This window comes from Pelmatolapia mariae, linkage group LG10_11 (genome assembly GCF_036321145.2).
Source record: "Pelmatolapia mariae isolate MD_Pm_ZW linkage group LG10_11, Pm_UMD_F_2, whole genome shotgun sequence".
NCBI classification, from domain to species: Eukaryota; Metazoa; Chordata; class Actinopteri; order Cichliformes; family Cichlidae; genus Pelmatolapia; species Pelmatolapia mariae.
The window spans coordinates 52183083-52204431 of NC_086236.1; the positions used below are offsets into that span (position 1 = coordinate 52183083).

The following is a 21349-nucleotide window of genomic DNA, read 5'->3' on the forward strand; positions in this document are numbered from 1 at the left end:
TTTTTTAAGGAAATGTTACTTCTCACTTCTGAAACACTGCGTATTTATAGTCTGTGTAGCAACAAAGTAACATTTAATGTATTCACATGAATCAGGCATGAGACTGCATTTAAAGCACATTTTAGATTTTATAATAAAATCTTATAAAGCACAGCTGATACAATGACACAAAAACTTCAGGGAAAAAAAAAAATGTGTGAGGGCTCAAAGCACTCATCAGGCAAATCATTTCACACATCTGCAACATCTGAACCTGAGCCGATCATGAATTTGATGTTTATAATGAAGTTTTTCATAGTTTTATAGTTGAGACTGTATCTCTCTGTTGCCAGAAAGCATAAAGTGTAAACAAAACTGCTGCATGATGAAATATTCACCCACCTCTTTAGAAAAGACCCTCACACTACCAGTATTAAAAAAAAAAACCAAACAAAAACAAACTGTTAAAGCAACATTGTCCCCATAAAGGTGAGCAGCAACAGACATGCTCCCTATAACTTCATTGTGCGTCTGAATCACAGAAAGATCTCTGCCATTTTTCACCGACTGTCAGGAAGTTGTATTGAAAAAAAAGAAAGAAAAACTGTTGCAGCTCCATTTGGCAACACTTATTTTCAGTGCACATGAGTGATTTTCACTTCAGCACATTTACACGTACTGGACGACGACAGCTCGGTGTCGATCAACACGATCCTCCCCTGCATCTCCTCCGCACGGCGCCAACGTGTCAGCACGAGTTTGCAGCATTCGGGGCAGTCCGTGCCCTGCTTTTAAAACCTCATTTATTTTGCCCGAGAAAAAAGTGAGACACGTTCTCGTAAACCACGAAGGTGATGCAACAGGCTGGGGTGACGCGGATCAAGTTGGGGATGATGCCTTTGTAGAAACCAAGGGTACCTTCATTCCTGAGGAGACAAGTGGGAAAATGGTAAGCATCAATCATAAGAGGCACTCGAACTGTGCTCAGAACCTGAGACGGGGCCGGCATGCTCGGTCCCACTGTGAGCGGATCGGTGTCTTACCTCCACGTCCGTCTCACGACATCAATAACTCCGTTGTATCTATTGTGCTGGTCTTGCAGGCGAGCTCGCACCACTTGATATGGGTATGTTGTGGCCACGGCAAATATTTTGGATAATGCTGCCATTGTGATGTATTCCAATGGGTTCTGTTTGCACAGACAGATAAATGGAAGGAGGAAGAAGGGAGCAGAGCAGTGTAGGAAAACTGATGAGTCACTTGTTATCAACTGTGGGCTCTGTCTCATTAGACTCAAAAGTTACAAGCCTTATGGCTGAGTTTTATTAAACAATGTTTCCAGCCTGTCTGTGGCTCATGGTTAGTGACTCACCAGCTTTGCGTCTGAATGTGCTTTTCTGTATTTGTTGTAGTCTCTCTTGAGCTCTTCGTAGGCCATGAACTGCAGTGCTCCGTGAGACGTGCCGAGCAGACCGGGAACATAACCCTTTTAAAGACATACTCTGTAAGTTGGTCTGACTTGACACTCAAATTCCCACAGTGTGACTTATCCACTGAAAAGCCCACACATCTGTGACTCCCCATCTCTTTACTCTCTGTGTGTTTATACACCCCTCTGCATTTAATTATTAGTTAGTATTAATCTCTGGCTCTCTTCCACAGTGTGTCTTTTGTCTCGTCTCCCTCCCCTTAGTGAACCTGGTTCCGCTGGAGGTTTCTGTTAAGGGGAGTTTTTCCTTCCCACTGTCGCCAACTGGTTGCTATAGGGGATTGTCTGATTGTTGTGTTTTTTATTGTAGGGTTTATACCTTACAATATTAACAGCCTTGAAGTGACTGTTGTTGTGATTTGGCGTTATATAAATGAAAATGAACTTAATTAAATTAAGGGCCCTTGGCCCTATTTTCTCTTGAACTTTCGGTATAATGTTTCCGACAGCAAATTAAAATTCAATATTGTTAATTAAGAGGCTGACATACTGCTTAAAACCTCTACTCCTGTATAAATGGGTTGTGGTTTGTTCCAGCTAGAAAGGCAGCTGATGCCCTCTAGTGGTGATTAAAGTCAATAGCGCCTACGAGGTCTTCAGTATTCCTATCAAAATAAGCAAAGGTGAGATCTGAGGGGATATTCAGAACACATTAATTTGTCTCCCCACTTAGAAATATGAAAAAAAAGCAAAATAATTCAAAAAGAAAAACGCCAGAACATCACTCAGCAAACCAACACAAGCTGCACCAGGGCTGAGCCTTCTTTCTTTAACAATGAGTGTACTTACTCCCAAAATGTGAATATGAAATATGAGTCCTAATCACCACTGAATGTTTGGTGGTAAACCTAATGATCCCCACCACACATAAACACACCATGTTGGTATCTAAGCGAGCGACAGCACATTCTCTCCTCTGACACCAGCAGGTAGTCTGAAAACCACAGTGGGCTATTTTTTTGTCAGGTCTTTAAGGAATTGTTGCTAGTGTGCCATCTCAGTAACAAAGCTGAGATGCCTGTGATTTCTTCATGAGTGGGTATGCATGTTTAAGCTGAACCAAACAAATGACAGAAAAGCTGCCACAAACGAGGGTTATCAACTTGTTACACTGAATCTCACCATCTGGGACGAGGCAGACACAAAGGAGCACGGGCGAGGAAATTATGTCTACAAGTGTTACTCAACAGGGATAATATTTTAAAGAAGAAAAGTTGAGAATAATTATTTGGAAGTAATAAAGACTACTAAAACATTCTGGCATTAACAGGTGTAGAAAAATCCCCCAGTTTAAGCCACCCCTCCCAAATGTTTAAACTTGCTAACCATGCAATCTTATGCAATCTTACATCATAAGGAACACCAACACACTCATGTCTCACCTTGTAGAGTCCAGACACTCCTTCATGGCGGTAGATCTTAACCAAAGCATCAAACATCCCCTTGTACTGCTTGCCATTTCGGTCAGCACTGTACTGCAGCACCAACCGGGTCTTGGTCACCCAGATTGGGTTGGTAAGGGTGAGCGTGAGGATGCCTAGGCAAGGACAAGAAAGGAAATGTCACTAGGAAGCACATGTGACTTCTACTACTTTGTTAGACCCATGATTAGCACACAGAGAGTCATTTACTATAACTCAATATCTATGACTTGACAAACAGGACCAAGGAGTTCCTAACTTTAAAGTGGTACAGGAAAAAAAGACTTATGTGAAGTTGTGCTAGAGATCTCACACAAATGCCCAGCTGTTTGTGCACAGCACAGTTTGGAATTAGCTCACTGTGTCACCAAACTGAACAAGAAGCGCAACAGAGTGCATTGGTGCATTAGGCTCTTTAATGCCACCCAAGTATCATTCTAACCTTCTCATTCTCATTAGAATGGTGTGAGTGCCTGATGGGGAAAAAAAAATAATCACAAGATCAAATCAATAAAACATCTGTTTTGGTTTCATTTTCTATACTGTTGATGGTAGCTATAAAACCTCCCTGTCCTCGGCTTCTTCAATTTATTTCCATTGAAAACCTTGTGAAGGCTGTAAATGCCTTTTTTCCCCCCATTCACACAAGCATGTAAGGCTGCCCTGAACCACAAGTAACCAACTCCCTGTCAGTTACTACCAGCTTGTAGCAGTCATATCTAGCTGTTCTTATTGACCATGTGCTGATTATATGGTGGGGGAGTGGTTTTCTGCAGTGCAGCAGTGTTCAAACACGGGTAGTACTAACCAGCTTCAGCCGCTGACACCAGGTGTTCTGTGGCACTCAGTTCAGCCTGACGACCTTCCTTTGTGTACCCTTTGATTGCATTGTAGCTGTGAGGGAACAGGGCAAGGGCAATAAGACATCTTGCAGTTGTAAAGTCATGCATAAGGCTTTTTTCATTCATGGGGTGTTGTACAAACCCGAACATTACGGCTAACAGCTAGATTTTCCCGTTTCAGTGCAGCTAGCAAAACAACAAGCAGCCACTGACTGCTAAAGAGTCAGACAGTGAAAGTGGACAGTACATCCTCGGTTTCTTAACATAAAACTCATTGTTACAGCCAGGGGCAGCACAAAAGTGATCCCCTTATACTCATTTTTAGTTTTAGTGTCCTTGTTTTCTTCTGACTTATCGATTCTGTCACTAATTAGCTAACATAAACTAATGTAAGCCCATTAGCCGCAACCAACCAACGACATGACGTCAGAAGATGGAGCTAACAGGGCTCCATGATGTAAATTAGCTTTTATGTGTAGTGTTTCATGTCCTCTTTAAAACTTATAGCTTACGTACAAGAAGAAGTAGAGGCCCCAAGATGCACCAGCACCCCAAACGTTGGGTGTCACGCCTTGATAGAGTCCTCTCAGTCCCTCCTGCTGCCAGACGCTCTTCATGCAGTGCACCATGCCACTATACTTCGGTCTTAATTCAAGTCCATCACTTACTGCATTTAAAAGACATTACGGACCTTGAAGTCATATGATACAAATTAAACACATCATAGCAGTAGTTTCTCAGCAGAATCAAGTAAAGTCATAGCAGCATGGCACATCAGACACTAAGGAAATTGATTTTAAAAGTTCATATTTTCATGCCGTACCTGCAAACCTGATTTTGACCAGGTCCAGGGGATGAAGCACCAGCGTTGACACCACTCCCCCGCTGAGTCCCGCGATCAGGTTTTCTACCTTCACATGGCTAAAGACCTTCTGTAGTCGTCCGCCGAACGAGACAGCGGACACGGGTTTGCCGGGCAGTCCTGTCTCTGAAACGGGACCGTGATTTGGAGCGGAGGTCATGCTCATGGGCAACTTGGCTACCTAGCTAGATCCTACCAGCTAGCAGTGTTTACAACACCGCAAGCACGCAGCGTGTCAAAATGTAACTCTCTATAAAACTGAGGCGACCCCTCGCTTACTCTGCTGCAGTTTACATACAGTACGAGGACGGAACAGCTTCCTCATGTCGCTCCTGTGCGAATGACGCACCACGTTTCTGACATCCGGAGGTACCTCACAGGGGTAACGCACTCTCCAAGTGTCAAGTCGCAGAACCAGTGCTCGACCTTGCTGTTATTATTAAGTAATGACAAGTTCCCGTTGTTGAAATAGTACTTCCGGTTAAATAATTCAAAATAATTCACACATGAAATATGCTTTATTTATTTATTTTACTAATACAAAAGTTAGGATTATTTACGTCGACATATTTTGTATGATGGTTCGGAGACATTTTTGATAAAACTTACCTATATTAAAAAATGTTTTCCACATAAATTACATAAAATCAGTTTGGTTATTCAAATAATGATTTAAATAGCGCTTTTACGGGCTTTCATATATCTATTATTTCTTCATAATTTTGTAATATTGCCCTTAATTATTATATCTTATTCTCAAGTGTCTTCGGTAAAGGTGCCTTGATGTCTCCGTGAACCTTTCTCAGAAGGTTAGCGTTGGTTTTCCTTGATTTAGCTGAAAACAAACAAACGAAAAAAGTATTTCCGGTCCTTCTCTTTCTAAATGTTGTAACTTTCGTACTCGTTTCTTTACTTGTGAGTGATGCAACCAGGAGGACCGGACATCCCACAATGCAACGCGAGATCGCTGACTCTCTTCACTATCAACACATGGCTGGTGTGTTCACTACTTGCTAATATTTTTGTTGCTGTAATTGTCCCTTTCTGTAAGCGCGTGCCCCTCCGCTACCAAATGAAAGTTAAAGTCATCGCAAGGAACCCGGATGATTATGTCCGGGAGACCAAACTGGATATTCAGCGCGGTAAGTGAAACTCTTCGGCTAAATAGCTAACAGCATACATACGAAAGAGCTACAGTGTTAGCATCTGATTAAAGCTACTGAAACAACAGTCATGCTTTTAATCTAATTTTGCATAGCTGTCTTTGCATTTAGCACGTTCGGAATTACAAATTTTGCTTCACACATTTCTAAACTCCTTAATATGGAGCCTACGTCTGTGTTACTTGACTTGGTTAGCAGCAACATACCTGCATACTTGGATTTTTTTTAATTAATGGAAATGCTCTATTCTGTGAGCACATAAAGAAGTGACTGCTGTGTATTTTTAGTCCCCAGAAACTATGACCCCTCCCTTCATCCGTTTGAGGTGAGCAGGGAGTACACTCGGGCTCTGAACGCCACCAAGCTGGAGCGTGTGTTTGCCAAGCCTTTCGTGGCCTCGCTGGATGGTCACAGAGATGGGGTGAACTGTATGGCCAAGCACGCAAAGAGCCTCTCCACCCTGCTGTCAGGGTCCTGTGATGGGGAGGTATGTGGAGATGCATTTCCTTTTAATCTCAGCCATTCTTGCAAACTGACAGGACTCTCCTTTTGGATTTGATCTTCAGGTGAAGGTGTGGAATCTGTCCAAACACGAGTGCGTTCGGACGCTTCAGGCACATGAAGGTTTTGTGCGGGGAATGGTTGTGCGTTACTGTGGGACCTCTTTCTTTACGGTAACTGATCATCTTTTTGAAGACTTTTCCGAATTGTTTGATTTTATATTAGCTGACATCTAACATGATTTCTTTTTCTGCAACAGGTCGGTGATGACAAAACAATCAAACAATGGAAGATGGAATCACCAGGCTACGGAGAAGAAGAGGAGCCAATTAACACCATCCTGGGCAAAGTAAGCTGTAATAATTTTGCTGTTTCATCGCATAGAATTGCATATTCATGTATCAGTGAAGTATGAATGACAAAAAAAATGTCCCTTGTAGACTGTGTACACAGGTCTGGATCATCATCAGAACGATCCTGTATTTGCAACGTGCGGCCAGCAGGTGGACATCTGGGATGAGCAGAGGAGCAGCCCGATCCGCTCTTTCACCTGGGGTGTAGACAGCTTCAGCTCTGTGCACTTTAACCCCGTGGAGGTAAGACACCACGTGCTATATCTCACACACATGGGCCCCGCCCTCCAGTCATGTGACGAAAAAGGTTGCTTGGACGTATAAGCTCACAAGTGTTTATTGTGACTTAAAGCCAACACATGTGCTGATAAATAAAGTTAAGGGTTATCCTCTCCACAGACTGAACTTCTTGCAAGCTGTGCCTCTGACAGGAGTATAGTGCTCTACGACATGAGGGAATCTACACCACTTAAAAAGGTAAATCTTCCCTTACAGTTTGTGCAGGAATGCACCCGTTTATCTCCCTGTTAATTTACATGGATGTGGCATGATAATCAGCTACTTTTTGCTCTCACTTTCTTCTTAAGGTCATCATGACAATGAGGAGCAACACGCTAAGCTGGAACCCCATGGAAGCCTATTACTTCACATGTGCAAATGAGGACTACAAGTGAGTCTAGGAAAGAAACTCTGATTTAATCATATGATCATATTTTAACTGGTCCCTTTTTTTTTTTTCAGCTCATAGAAACTGTTTTTTGTTTTTGTTTTTTTCCTTTTCACCAGCCTCTACACATATGACATGAGGTACCTGGCCAAGCCCATCATGGTACACATGGACCATGTGTCTGCTGTGCTAGATGTTGACTATGCTCCCACGGGGAAGGAGTTTGTGTCTGCCAGCTTTGACAAGACCATCCGAATCTTTGCCAAGGACGGTGGACACAGCAGGTCAGTAATGCTGATCAAACTTTATGGTGCCAGCAAAGTGTTAGGAAAAATTGTACTGTTGTTGACTATGCTGTATAATTTGTGGTGTAATTAAATTATAGCATAAATCCTTTGGTTTGGTTCATAGCTTTGTTTTTTGACCCCTTTGAGTGGAAATAACTAAAAAAAAAGATGTAATTCTCCTGATGTTATTTCCGTTCATTCTTTACTTTCATGACTTTCAAACACTGCAGCTCTCACCAGACTGCCATGCCTGATTATAGACCAACTAAAAAATGGATGTAGCAACCGTGATGTCACCTTCTGGTTTGTGAAGCTCTGTATTGATGCCTCAGGATGAATGTTTTCACCTTCGCTCTCTTCGGTGTTTTGGGGCATTTTGTCAGTCAAAATGTGTCAGCCAATGAGCATATCCTGGATAATCATGATTTTTGAAAGTTGGTGACCAAAATTTACAAAAGTCACTTAATGTTTTATGCAGTATTATCCAAAATGAGTGACTGAGCGCGTAAACTCAGAAGTGTTTTCCAAGGTAAAGTCGGAGCGATGATTTTGCATAGACTTCTATGAACCTCAACACTGAGGTTTAGGAAGTAAAAATCCCATTCATATTCTTAATAGGGCTTTTGATTATGAGCCACAACATCTGCTTTGTAATAATCCAAAGCAGACGTAAAATGAGCTATAGTATTGAAATGACGGTATGTGCTCCTGTTGCAACCACAAGTCTGTCTGCTTAAATCTGAATGTCAGGTCAGGAACAAAGCACTGCACTAGATCTATAACTAGGCTTTGCATTACTTTATATACACAACACAAACTGCAAAATATATTCAAAAATATTATTATTCATCACTGTTTTTAACCATATAAACACTACAAAAAGGAAAAGGATTAAATTTGATAAGAAAGGTGAAGGACATTTTTATGTTTGTTATTCACCTTGTAGATGGTAAATGGCCTGTATTTGTATAGTGCTTTACTTAGTCCCTAAGGACCCCAAAGCGCTTTACACTACATTCAGTCATCCACCCATTCACACACAGGTGATGGCAAGCTACATTGTAGCCACAGCTGCCCTGGGGCGCACTGACAGAGGCGAGGCTGCCGGACACTGGCGCCACCGGGCCCTCTGACCACCACCAGTAGGCAACGGGTGAAGTGTCTTGCCCGACACTTGAACCGGCAACCTTCCGATTACAAGACGAACTGCCAACTCTTGAGCCACGATCACCCGATAGATAGTTAATTTGGTTCCGGGGTCAAAACTCTTTGTATAAGGATTTTCTGATGAGACTGTGGAGAAAATGGATGGGGAATTTGGAGCATTTTAAAAATTGGGTGGTCCCTTTTCCCTTCCATAAGACTGCCTGTGTTTAAGCAACCACTGCTAATGGACCCTGATGGCTTCACTTTTCAGACCCAGAAGCTGTATCCATCTTTTATATTGTCTATGGCTTTAATCAGGTACATCCACCTGTAGAAGGACTCACCACATGGAAACCATGTTGAAGCATTTATGAACACTCTTTCAGGATTTTTTTTTTTTTTTTTTTTTTGAAGCCTCATTTAAATGAAGTTTAATTTAAACGATTATTACCATTTCAGAATTCAGCATTGGTTTGACTTCCCAGTTCTGTCTCACGTAATGTCTGTAGTGCTAACTACTGACAGTTTGCTATTTAGCAAAATAACATTAGCTTCTGGCTAATTAGCATACAGTTATACATTTTATTAAAAAAAAAATTTTCAGTGTCACTTCTTCCTTTGCATTTAAACACATTGTTTGAACAGCAACAAAAAAATATTCGCTTTATTAAGAAAAAATCAGGAGAAGATGAGGATAACAGCTCAGATAAGCTGTGTATTTTTACACAAAGCTAGCTAACATACCAGAAGCTACTAGCTGGTAGTGCTACAGTAATGAAGCAATTACTGGCTCTTCCTTTCTGCCATGATTTAATTTATGAACATCATAATACAATACTCATATTGCACATTATACAATGTTAATATCTCAATTTGAGTCTCAGTTTTAGAACTGTTACACAGCTAATGTTAATTGGCTCATATTTTACTCTTTAAAGATTTATTCAGGCTTTAGCTGAAGAATGTCTTTGAAAAAGAATAGCAATAAATCAGTTAATGTGTTTTTGCTGATGGCTTGAATTGATTAAGTATTGAGTATATTATTTATTATATCTGTTAAACGTTAACTTAAATCAATTGCAAGTGTAATAATAACAGCTGTGAATTTTCTACTAGGATAATGTCAAAATGCTCCAAACACACCCTGTGAAAAAGGCCATGTGTTGAACACAGTAGCAGATTATGGCTGCTGGTTGATAATGAACCACAAAGAAACAAAGCCGTTGTTTGGTTTCTATGTGACTTAATAGTACATGCTGTATTGTTTGTACTGTTGTCAAGCTCCAGAACAAATAGCCGTAGTAGTGTTACATTAGCTGCCAGCCGGACAGCATCACAGCATGGGCTGGTGAGGGCTTACGTGGCAAGTAGTCAGCAAGTAGAAATATAGTGTTTTTGCATCACTTTCCCCCTTTTTTGTGAGATCAAAGCAGGTAGAGCACAAGTGTTACTAATTACTCTACTTATAGGCCCAATTCTGTTATGTAATCAGAAATCAGATATTAAACATTATCGTGATACCTGTTTATTACCTGGTGCTGTTTAAAAACAAACAAATAAACACAAAAAACCTCTAGCTCCACAGTAACAAACCTGAGCTGTGTAACCACATTTCTGTAAGCCCTCTTCTGTCATAATACAAGAGTTGTTTTGGTGATGGCTGGCTTATTAAAATGCACTTCATCAGTGGTTTGAAGAGTGTCTCTAGGTGTTTCCTACCTACAGTAATTACTGGCTTCTTGTTGTTTCCCTTGCAATCTTTTAAAAATAAAATTTAGGGAGGTGTACCACACCAAACGCATGCAACACGTCATCTGTATAAAGTGGTCTGCAGACAACAAGTACATCCTGAGCGCCTCAGACGAGATGAATATCCGACTGTGGAAAGCCAACGCAGCCGAGAAACTAGGAGTGGTGAGTCTGCCCTCGTCTTCTCTCCATTATTCCTACTGATTTCATATCAAAGGCAACTTGCTGCTTCTTGGCAGCTTTTCGGGTAATTCCTCATCACGATGTCTACCTGCCAGTCGGCAGCTGTATTTTCCTCAGCTGTCAAACACACTATATCTTTCTCCTTCACTTTATTACCTGTTTTATGAGTTAGCTGGATTCTTCGACACCGCTGTGGCTCTGCGCCTACCTTCAGCAGTGTAAGAGTGGGTGACTGTGCCAGGAGCTACGGCACTACTGTTGCCAAATGCCCTGATGGATGCTGACTTAGGGTAGAATCACTCTCAATAAGTACAATGTACCGGTTGGCACAGGGGCTCCTGTGTGGGGGGGGGGGGACTCAGTACTTGTGCTGCTCAGTGCAGTTATTTAACAAATCATCAACAAAGCATTCTCCCAAATTTCCACTCCAGCTGTCTTTGTTAGAGAGCGCTGCATTAATTTTTTTATGTAGGTTTTGATGGCAGAAATCAGCATTTATATTGTGCCATTCTCAATCCTGGTCGTGGCTGACTCACGAAGATCAGCTGCCTCTCTCGTGCCATCTCCAGCAGCCATCTTTCATTACTAATCGGATTCACTCTCGCCTATTCTCTTAATGCAGGCTCCGAGTGGAAAACTGGCCTGCTTTTGGCACTTGTTCTACTGTAACTGTGTAAGGGGAGATTTATTTGCAAGCTTTGCACTTAAAGAGATCAGACAAGGGCTGCTCCTATCAGCAGTTTAAAATCGGACAATCACTTAAAGCGGGGGGCCACTCTGAAAATAATGAAGCATTAACATTCAAGTTGTACTCAGATGGTCTTTAATTATCAGGAAATGCTGAAACGCCGACTCGAAGCTTTGTCTGTGTCACCATCAGTACAGCACGCTGCACTGACGGGGAGTTCTCTATCTGATGCTGCACATCACTCCCTTTTTCCCCTATAACTGTGTACACTCCAGTTCTAGCTTAACCCTTTGTATTTTAGACCAAGACCTAAAACATGTTAAAAGAGTTAACTCAACTGAATTATTGATGCTCACATGCTTTGTTACTTTTTGAGTCAATAACATGAAAAGATAGTGCTTGTGATTTATTTTTTTTATGTTTTTTAAGGCGTTTACAGTCTGAAACAAGGCCTTGTAGCTTTGTTATGAGTTGGGTTTTGCTTTCAGTCTTTTGCATCTTGTTATAACCTTCTACTTAATCAGTTGATAGCAGATATTAGGAAACATGGAGAATTTGATAAAACATAAGTGAGACAAGAGGGAAAGCAGCAAAGCAGCAACAGCTGTTGGTGTGTACACTGGAGACTTTAAGCCACAGTGCGACTACCAAAAGAGAACAGAGCACAATACACGCTGACTGAAGTTACACATGGATAAGTCGGAAACATTAAAAATGGTTTGGGGTTACACCGACGAAACAAAAGCAAATACACACAGGTATCCACAGCCTGTCTGTGGAGTTTGGATTGAAGTTAACACAGACTGCTAAAAATATATAAACTTTGCACAAAAAGTAAGAAAATTTGCATTTGGTCGATGACTTCTTTGTTGTAACAGTGCATCTTGGTAATAAATCTTATACTGTTGGAAAGTTTCCCCTCTTAATAGTTACACGTTTGTAAGGAAAAAGGCATCAGTTGGTTGAGCTGGTTGGTGATGACAGTCAAGTCCCTGATTAGCAGCAACTGTGAGCATGGACCCTGCTACAGCCGTCACTTGGTGTCTGTTCCAAGCATGCCACATGTGACTGATCTCGATAGGGTCTGTGCCATAGAGCAACTTCAAGCTGATGTTCTACAAAACCAAGTTTCAGAATTATTGGAGTGAGCCCTAGTACCATTTCCAAATTGAAGGCCAAGTTCCATATAACCGGGCATGTCAGGGAGACAGGCTGTGAAGTAGGTGTCCCAAGAAGACGACAAAACGTTATGTTCAGTGACTAGTCTGGATCTGTGTATGACAGTTGGCTCATAGGGTCAAAGTGTAGAGCTGTTTCGTAGTGGAATATTTCTCACATTGCTAGTTTTTTCTTTTTTACTTTTACCTCAATGAAAGCACGGACATAATGAAACTCTTAATTTGGTTATAAGCCTCTTTGGCAGTCTGGATGTGCATTCTCTCTAAACACCAGTTTAGGCCAGCTTAGGTGGTTGCAAAAGGAAATCCAGTTGTATAGAAGTCTGTGGGGAAAGTGATCCCGCTTCTCATTTAAGTTATGAGAAGCAGCTACAAAACGTGGTTCAGTTTGTAAATTATAGTCTAGTGTAAGGTTAAAAAAAGATAAAGTGGGGTGTGAATTTTAGGATCGTGTGTGTGTGTGTGTGTGTGTGTGTGTGTGTGTGTGTGTGTGTGTGTGTGTGTGTGTGTAAGGTTTTTAGTTTAGTTTTAATAGCATTGGAAGGTTTATTGTGGTGGTGGTTTCTGCAGAGGGCTGGGTGTGTATAGCTTAAGTTTTCAGAGCCTCAGCAGGATTACAGTTAATACTGACACCATGTAGTGCAGGCCCCTCAACTTTGGGTTGACAGGATGACTAAATGACTAAATAGATTCATCTGTTTTGCCAACAGTCACTGTCACACTGTCCCTGTGCAGGTTTTCTCTGGGAGCAGCTGTCCCTATGTTACACTCGCTCATCTCAAGCGTCATATCCCCCACTCACTCCCCCAACTGTAGTGTGTCATGCTTTGTTCTCACATCACACTGTAACCGGTTAGAAAGTTTGGTTTGGCTAATAAGAGCCTTGCTATGTATGATCCCTCCAACCCAAAACCTATGAAATGCATAATTTTCTACTGTCTCATATTTTGAATGTCCTGTTGATTATGCAATCAGTGTTTAGCATTTGTATCCAGGGGAATTAGTCTAGTACAACAGGATCAGCATCTGACAGCTCTTCTCTAGCAAATTGAATCTGAGACAAATCATTGCTTTTAATTAGAATAAAAGCCTTCTAGGGGAGCAGCTCCAGCCAGTACATGCTCAGCTAGCCAGTGGTTTTTATGAGCCACTGGCTTTTTTTTTTTACTTTTTAACAGACATTGATTCAGTTTTGAGTGAACATGTTGTCAAAAAGAAGTTACTGCTTAGTGTATTGTCCAATATTTTATAACATTAGACAACATACCGTAACTGCAGCTCTAAAGAAGCACTGTTAGAATAGCAATTTAACAAGTCCACTGAGCAAGTTCTTGTTTGTGGCTGAAAGAAGTCACCACCAGTATTCACTGAAAAAAACCTGTATTTAATTGCACATCATGACTGTCTCAGAGGAGATATTTATGTAAATATATCTTTCTCAGAGTTAGATGAGAACAAGGGTTAGTGTGTGTGTGTGTGGGGGGGGGTGGCTAGGAGGCTGAAGGGATAGCACTGACCACCGCCAGTATTTTCCACAAGTGATTGGTGGTGTGAGCGCCTAGGGTAACCATGGGTTAGCTCAGTTAATAACTTTCTACAACCACTTATCCTGATTGCCGATGTTGGGGTAAGTGGATCCAGATAATAGAAATATACCCTGGATTAGGGCTGTGCGATATGACCAAAATCTCATATCCCGATATAAGACATCTATCGTCCGATAACAATATAAATCACAAAAATTTAACATTTTCTGTAAATTCTGTGAATCTCGGGCAGCTGAAGTGTTTCCAGCTGGGCGTCGTGTACCTGGAGTCGAGTGTTTTAACCGATGCATTAAACTATACATTTTTAGACATAAGTTATAACAGCCGCAGTTTTCTTTGTGAGTATTTATTACACGGCGTGCTGCGGGGAAAAGCCTGTTCTAACGTCTAAGGTTTATTTTTTAGCACCTGACGGCTCTTTTTTTGCTTCTCATCTGTAAACACTCTGCATACTTTTTCACGTGATTCAGTTTATTTTGAAAAGTCTCAACAGGATCTTGAACTTTATTGTGAAAGGTTTATGTGGAAAATAAACAAGTGGACACGCATTGGTTTTACCGTCGTTGTTGCTAACGACAACGCGTAAAAACAGTCGCTTGTCCGTCCGTAGTGTGGTTATCTTAAATATAAGAGAAAGAGAGAACTTTAAGAAATTAATATAGCCACTACAGTGACCTTTAAAACAACGAAAAAATATTGCCGTGAACAGTTTATTTTGCGACACCACGAAACAAACGATAGCGTAAAATGAAACGATAGATGTTTTGTATATCGTCATCCGATATATATCGTTATATCAAACAGCCCTACCCTGGATATGTTGGGCTTGCTTCATAGTACATGGCCCAGTTCTGCAATAACTTGAATGCCATGTTTTAAATCAAACGGAGATAGGAAGTCTTTTGACTGGTCTGAGGATGGATTGTTTTATAGCTCCATGACAACGAAGCAAACCTGAGCTGCTGGTGGTCACGCAGTGTGAAAGCTGCAGAAGGGCAACCAAATTTAACTTGTGGAATTTGGCTTCCAGGGTCAACAGTGACCCCAGTATACATTTTCTCCTAACTGTCGTCTTCTCTCTTTGTCTTCTTTGATGTCTTCTTTGATCTCTCACTCATCTCCTCTCTTAATTTTTCCATCGTTTTTAAAATTTGTTTTATGTAATAACTTCTTCCTCTCTGGTGTGATATAGCTGGCCCCCAGGGAGAGAGAGGCTGCCAACTACAGTCAGAAACTAAAAGAGAAGTTCCAGCACCACCCACAAATCAGGCGCATCGCTCGCCACCGACATCTACCAAAGACCATCTACCACCAGACCAAGGAGCTAAGGATTATGAAGGAGGCTCGTCGTAGAAAGTACGCATTCATTTTCTACATAACACAGATACTGATTTTGTTATAGGAGCCACATTAAAGTCACTCTTTATCCATGATGTCAGGAAAGGTCTGACCTAAAGCAGTCACACCAGCCTGATGGAAAATACCACAGATGGGACTGCCCTCTATGACACGGTCTCAGTTGGCATTAAATACTCATTTATATGCTGGATTGATTGTCCTAGTTTGCACTGCCGTTCAGTGATTCATAGCTTTTTTTTTCCTTAATTACCAGGAGTATTATGGTACGTCAGACATGTGTTTGAACTGTGAATGATTAACTATCTGTCCTTTTATGCATTATTTTCAGAGTGCATCAGTGTAGTCTGTGACGTAGGTGTTAGGTCAACAGGCTCATATTCAGTCACTCTCCTCACTGTTTGCTGTTCTCTCCCTTCCCCGTCCCTCCATCCTTCCTTGAATATTCTCACCAGAAAGCTTCATTTCACATTCATGATTCCTTGTGTCATTTTTCAGGGAGAGGAATGTTCGCAAACACAGCAAACCAGGAAGTGTTCCCGTGGTGTCTGAGAAGGAGAAGCATGTCGTCACTGTGGTGAAGTAGGCGAAAGCTGAAGGAGAGAAGAACTAGAGACTGAGATTTCATCTATATGGATATTTTTCAGATTTCTGAAGAAGATTGAACTTGACTGTTGTGGAAAGGAAAAGGACACAGACTATAAAATGCATTCAGACTTGGTATACTTGGTTAGGTTTGGTTCTGTTTCACACTTTGCTTTGTGCAAGTTTGCATTTCTCAACCCAGGAGCCACCTTGACAATTATAAAAAGTTAAGCTGCATCATGCTTGGAACCACTGATGTTCAGCATGATGAATGATAAATGGATGCGTCATTTTCTGTGAATAAAATGTAACAAAATGTGTTAATTTCCTTTTCAAACTACCAGAGATGGCTTTCATCACAAAGTCACAAAGCAAAGATATTTACTCTGAATTCTGTCCATTTCTGGATTTTTCATTTGTTTCCATTTTAGGCTTTTAACTGGACAGATTAAGTCCTTGGATTTAATACAAAATTCTTACAACCAAAAAAGTGCAAGGAAGTATTTTTTTTTTTTTCATGTTTGGAATACCACATATCAGCTTATGAGCTGTTCAATGTAATATGCAAATAGCTCCACACAGTTTTTCTGATGTATATTTATAATAAACTTCATTATTTGTACCTTTGAAGAAACTATGAGCTCAGTCATTCACAAATCAAACTCAAGAAGTTCACTCTTATTTTGGCTTATTATGGCAGATCAAGCCGCTTGTGGTAATTGACTTTAGAGCCCTTATTAGGTAGAGCCTCTGTCCTCTTAATGTTGTCCTTCAAATCCTGCAAACAAGTGGTAGAGGGAGACTGTTTTTGGAACAGCGATAGAGGTCAGGAAGAGGAATGTATAGTTGTGGGGTCAGACCTGAGAAATGTCCAATAGGATAAAAGTCACCCAGATAAGAAAGGCCTTGCAGGGAGTGGTGGTACAGACACTCCTAGATCAAGGTGTGTGGAACTGCTTTGATCGTATAATCAGTTTAATATCATTTAATGTCATTTAAAAATATGCCTGCAACCAACTTTTATTCGAAATGGCTCATGTCACAAAACACTTGAAACGAACTGCAGATGTTGCCTTTAAATCCCTAAAGCTGTCTATTTAGCATACATGGAACCAGCAGCTATAATATTGATATTAATATTCCTGTTTCCACTGTGCAGTGCACCAGCCTTGTGTAGCCGCTCTGCCTCTGTTTTCTTGCGCGTGTCCCTCACAATCTCTCACGTGATCTGGCATCAAAGCCGGCGTGAGCCGCAAATGGTGCATGAAAGCAGAACCGCCGCTGCCACACCTGCAGCGGTTACGATCATCGTCGCAGGTCATTTTCCCCATTCACCTTCCCACTTTACACCCCCACCCACACTCTCACGGCGCTCATGATCTGGTTATGAAATATGCATGACGATGCTCATCCCGCTTCCAGCGGTGCTCCAGCTGCGCACCGCTCCTCCACTCCGCGTTTTAGCGGCCGCTGTCAGCCTGCTGTCAATGAACATCCAGCGCGTCCTCTCGGCTTTATTCTTCTACGTGTTTCCATTGCTCCGCCTCTTCTTCCACCTCTCTCTCCCTCTCTCTCTCTCTCTCTCTCTCTCTCTCTCTCTCTCTCTCACACACACACACACACACACACACACTCATACACAGTACTCCCCCCCCTCTCTCTCTCATTGCATCCATTTTTGTGCATTAAAGAAATCTCCAAGAATTACTAACCTGGAGGAAGGCGAGCTAAGCAGAGTGACGGAGGAGGGTTAAGGACCCCAGAGGCTGACAAATAAGGACGGACCAGGCATCTTTTATTCCAACATGCGAGTGAAACCCCTCTAAGGGATGGCAGCGATGGGTTAGACAGGATTTAACATGACTGCAAAATAAAAGGCAAGAGTTGTCTTTCTTTTTCTTTTTTTCTTCCTAAGCCTGTTTATTTTTCTACTTTTTTTAATCCCTGGATGGATGGAAGCTTGTGGTTGGAATACCTGAAGGTTGTAGCCTACAGCCTGTGCACTCTTGTTTCTTTTAAGGGCATCTGCTTCTTTCTAATCTTTGACTCGCTCTCAAATGCTGGCGTGTAAAATTGGCTTGAATATTCCCAGCTCGGTCAGCTGCAGCGTATTTGATAAGTTCACCGCGTGCATTGCACTAGCTGGGGATGAAGCCTGTAGTTCCTATTTTGACGCTTATTCGCACAGCACGCTGTAATGATATAATAACAACAGTAATAATAATAATGATGATAATAATAATAATGTTCATGATACCGCTAACCAAGATGTCATGCTGTCGATAAGCCGCGGTGCCTTCTGCAAACCACACCAAACCAAACCGAACATTTAGCGGCTTTAACACTAAGAAAAGAACGGTAAATAAATAAATAATAGCGGCCACGATGCTGCTGGTTGACGGTGACTTTCTCGTTTTTTAGCCACTGTGTGTAAAAGATGTCTGCTCCACACGGGCCCAGGGGCGGCCCTGGCCCTGCTGCTGCTACTCCCTCAGCGGCCGGCGCCATGCCGGAGATGCCGGACCTCAGCCACCTCACCGAGGAGGAGAGGAAGATCATCCTCGGCGTCATGGACCGACAGAAGAAGGAGGAAGCGAAGGAGCAGTCTATGCTAAAGTAAGCGGAGAGAAAGAGAGGGTGTTAACAGGCGGTGTCGGTGCTGTTTGGTGAATAAACCTTGTGTGTTGGTGGATTGTCATTAGACACAGCGTGTGTACATATCTCTGAGATACTGGTGGCCGTGTTGACTCTTGACTTCCAAGCTAGAGCTTTTTGCTGTCGACCACTAGCGGATAGTAGGCTACCGGAGTGATTATTACAAGGTCCCCTTTGCCTGGCTGACGCTTCTTGACTCCCCCTCTTTTAGAGCCTTTCCTATATTATTCTACCAGCTTGGCATCAGTGCTGTAGTGCAATGTGAATTTCAGGCGCTTTCCTCCCACTTTGTTGTGGCTGTGGCTATAGCTGTAATGGGTTGGGTTTTAGCAGCGGCGCCCGCCATTTTCACGTAAAAAGCACGCCAAATAGCTTAACCTTTCCCCACGAACGTCACCGAGATTACACAATATGACACTGGAAAGATCATTTAAGGTGTCCTTTGTGGCAATGGCGCACGCTGGTGTGTGTTTGTGTGTGTGTGTGATTTCAACGTTAAAGTACCCCCCTCCCGCTCCTCTTGTGTACAGATGTCGCTCGGAGCTGTTTCAGCACCACGGCGCTGTCCACTGTAGGGTTTTAGCTTTTTTTTTTTCTTTCTTTTTTTTTAAGGTGGACCGGAGTATTTCCGCCATCATGGCTCTAAAACTATCACCGCCGGAGCCATAAATCTCGTTTATGGTGGGATATTACCCCCGCTCGTCTTGACCTGTTATAAAGAAACATACTCTGCTGATGGACTGTTAATTAAAAAATGGCTTTGAACCCGTTGGGACTTTTAAGAGAGAGGGTTATAAATGTGGGCCTTAAATGTTTCCATCCTGTTGATTTTCTTGGGGTTTATCTTTTTCTTCAATGAAAAGCTGCACACACTTCTGATGCTGCATGGTTTTTACTATTGTATTAGAATGCAGCATAAATATCCGATTGCAGTTTAGGTGTCAAATGTTTTTTTTTTTTTGTTTTTTTTTTTGGGGGGGGGGGGGGGGGGGTGCCTGAGAGCTGCAGCAGGCTGACTGGTGTTCCATCCACCCTCTCAGCAGGTGCCAGTGACTTCAGTGTGAGGGATGTGTGGCACTATCACTGGGAGCTCTTTAGAAGAATTAGAGCTATTGTTTTTTCCCATCAAAGGGTAAATATTTCCAACATTCCTAATGGAGAGAAAGTTGTGCAATCCCTGCCCAGTGCTGCTGCATGATGAACATGACTCATGTACTCCAAGACACGGCTACCTCAGCCGCTGCGGTGCGTGCTGGGTGATTCATCCAGGCTTTTTCCGCCTTTCCTCCCCTTTCACTGTCTCCCCTCATCCTCCCTTACTCCCCAACAGCGGCATGTTTTTCCTATTTCTCTTTCTCCGGAGGTAAAGGGAGATTGTCAGTTTTAGTCACTCTTAGTCTGACAGTGATGTCAAAGCCTTGTCATGACTGAGCATGGGCAGAAGAGGCTGTTCTTTGCGACAGGCGTGACTGGCTGTCTCACCATAATGTTGGGTAACTTGATGCATGCCACACAGGCTGAATGGACACCAGATGTTGGGAGGTCAAAGAGGCCTTTGTTTGAGTTGCTTTGCATAAGAATCACTCTGTGTTTTCTTTTCGGTTTTCCCCTTTCATGCCTTGGTTACTGTGTGTTTGTGTGTGTGTGGGTGCAGGTGGGGGTGGGGGTGGGGGGTTGCATCATGTACTGAATTACATGTGGCAAAAGAGGTGGATTTTACACTGAAGGTTGGCTGGCACTGTTTTGCTATCTATTGAGACTCTGATTTGACCGTCTGACTCCTCTGTGGCCTGATAGTAAAGTTTTCTTTCATGCAACAGGATATTGGCTCACTTTTAGAATGCCTCTCTATACATATGTGGTGACTCATCATGATTCATCAAAACAGTAGATCCCCACTTTCTTTACCTATGAATCACACAAGCAGAACATATCCCGGAGTAGCATTAATATGCTCAGCCCTGGCGTAGGTACAACCGCAGCGGATTAACTTGTCATTGGATGGTTCGTAGCATTTCCAGCAGTGTTGGAAACAAACACCTCCACACCGCAACAACATCTAGCCCTGCCTGTGTGGCTCACGCATTTCTGCTGTCGCAGTCCTGGTCTGATCCCACAGCAGCTCTGATAGCTTTTCTGGAAAGTGGCAGCTTGAACATTGAAGTGTGTAATATAACAGAGGGAATCCTGCGAGGATGGAGGGATGGATAGAAGAGAGAAAGAGAGAGAAGCCTCCAGCTGCAGGGCCTGCCAAGTTGCTGTCATCTCACTGGAGGTGCCACGGTGTGTGCGTGTGCTGAAAATGTGCTGCCCCAGTGAAAAGTGTATAAGGCAGCGGCATACGTATCTGTAGCTTATTTTCTTTCCCCAGAGGCTCATCAAAGTTGTAGCCTTTAAATCATATTTCAGTGCATAATTCTAACATGTCTACCTATAAAAGACAATTAAGCATATCTCCAGGGCCATTTGTTCCATTATGGAGAATCCTCTGGAGCTATCAACTATCCTAGCTTTCCATGGTTCAGTGAGCCCCTGAGCAGTACAGTAATGATGGCTATGGGACCCCCACTCATGTAGACACTCTGTGTCTTACAGCAAGGTATCAGCTGCCTATGATGGGTTACCCACAGAATGCCTGTAGCTCCACTTCTCCTTTCTCCCTCTTTTCTAGTCCTCTAGGCCTGCATGCTAGAGTGTG

General features: G+C 42.3%; 3 protein-coding genes across 21 annotated transcripts in view; 2 read left to right on the forward strand and 1 right to left on the reverse strand.

The window, feature by feature from the left end:
- Window positions 1-114: 114 nt before the first annotated feature.
- On the reverse strand, window positions 115-5011 carry LOC134636305 (solute carrier family 25 member 32-like). Its single transcript, XM_063486230.1, has 7 exons — window positions 4555-5011; window positions 4248-4398; window positions 3698-3783; window positions 2851-3005; window positions 1352-1465; window positions 1023-1168; window positions 115-905 (listed from the first exon to the last, which is right to left on the reverse strand). Exons 1-7 carry the CDS (start codon window positions 4757-4759, stop codon window positions 779-781), a joined length of 984 nt encoding a protein of 327 aa, XP_063342300.1. The 5' UTR covers window positions 4760-5011; the 3' UTR covers window positions 115-778.
- A 545-nt stretch (window positions 5012-5556) lies between these two features.
- dcaf13 (ddb1 and cul4 associated factor 13) lies at window positions 5557-16599 on the forward strand. Its single transcript, XM_063486551.1, has 11 exons — window positions 5557-5735; window positions 6044-6243; window positions 6323-6430; window positions 6517-6606; window positions 6698-6853; window positions 7010-7087; window positions 7198-7280; window positions 7397-7561; window positions 10489-10624; window positions 15248-15411; window positions 15910-16599. Exons 1-11 carry the CDS (start codon window positions 5666-5668, stop codon window positions 15995-15997), a joined length of 1338 nt encoding a protein of 445 aa, XP_063342621.1. The 5' UTR covers window positions 5557-5665; the 3' UTR covers window positions 15998-16599.
- Window positions 16600-17614: 1015 nt separating this feature from the next.
- Window positions 17615-21349, forward strand: part of rims2a (regulating synaptic membrane exocytosis 2a) — a 151950-nt gene continuing 148215 nt past the window's right edge. For 17 of the 19 annotated variants that reach the window (XM_063485116.1, XM_063485120.1, XM_063485104.1 and 14 more), the window contains exons 1-2: window positions 17616-17873; window positions 18418-18612. In XM_063485116.1, the coding sequence (XP_063341186.1) occupies window positions 18434-18612 (179 nt within the window). In that variant the 5' untranslated portion in view covers window positions 17616-17873; window positions 18418-18433. Of the gene's footprint in view, window positions 17874-18417; window positions 18613-21349 lie in introns of all 19 variants that reach the window. The other 2 variants (XM_063485107.1, XM_063485134.1) reach the window with 2 other exon arrangements.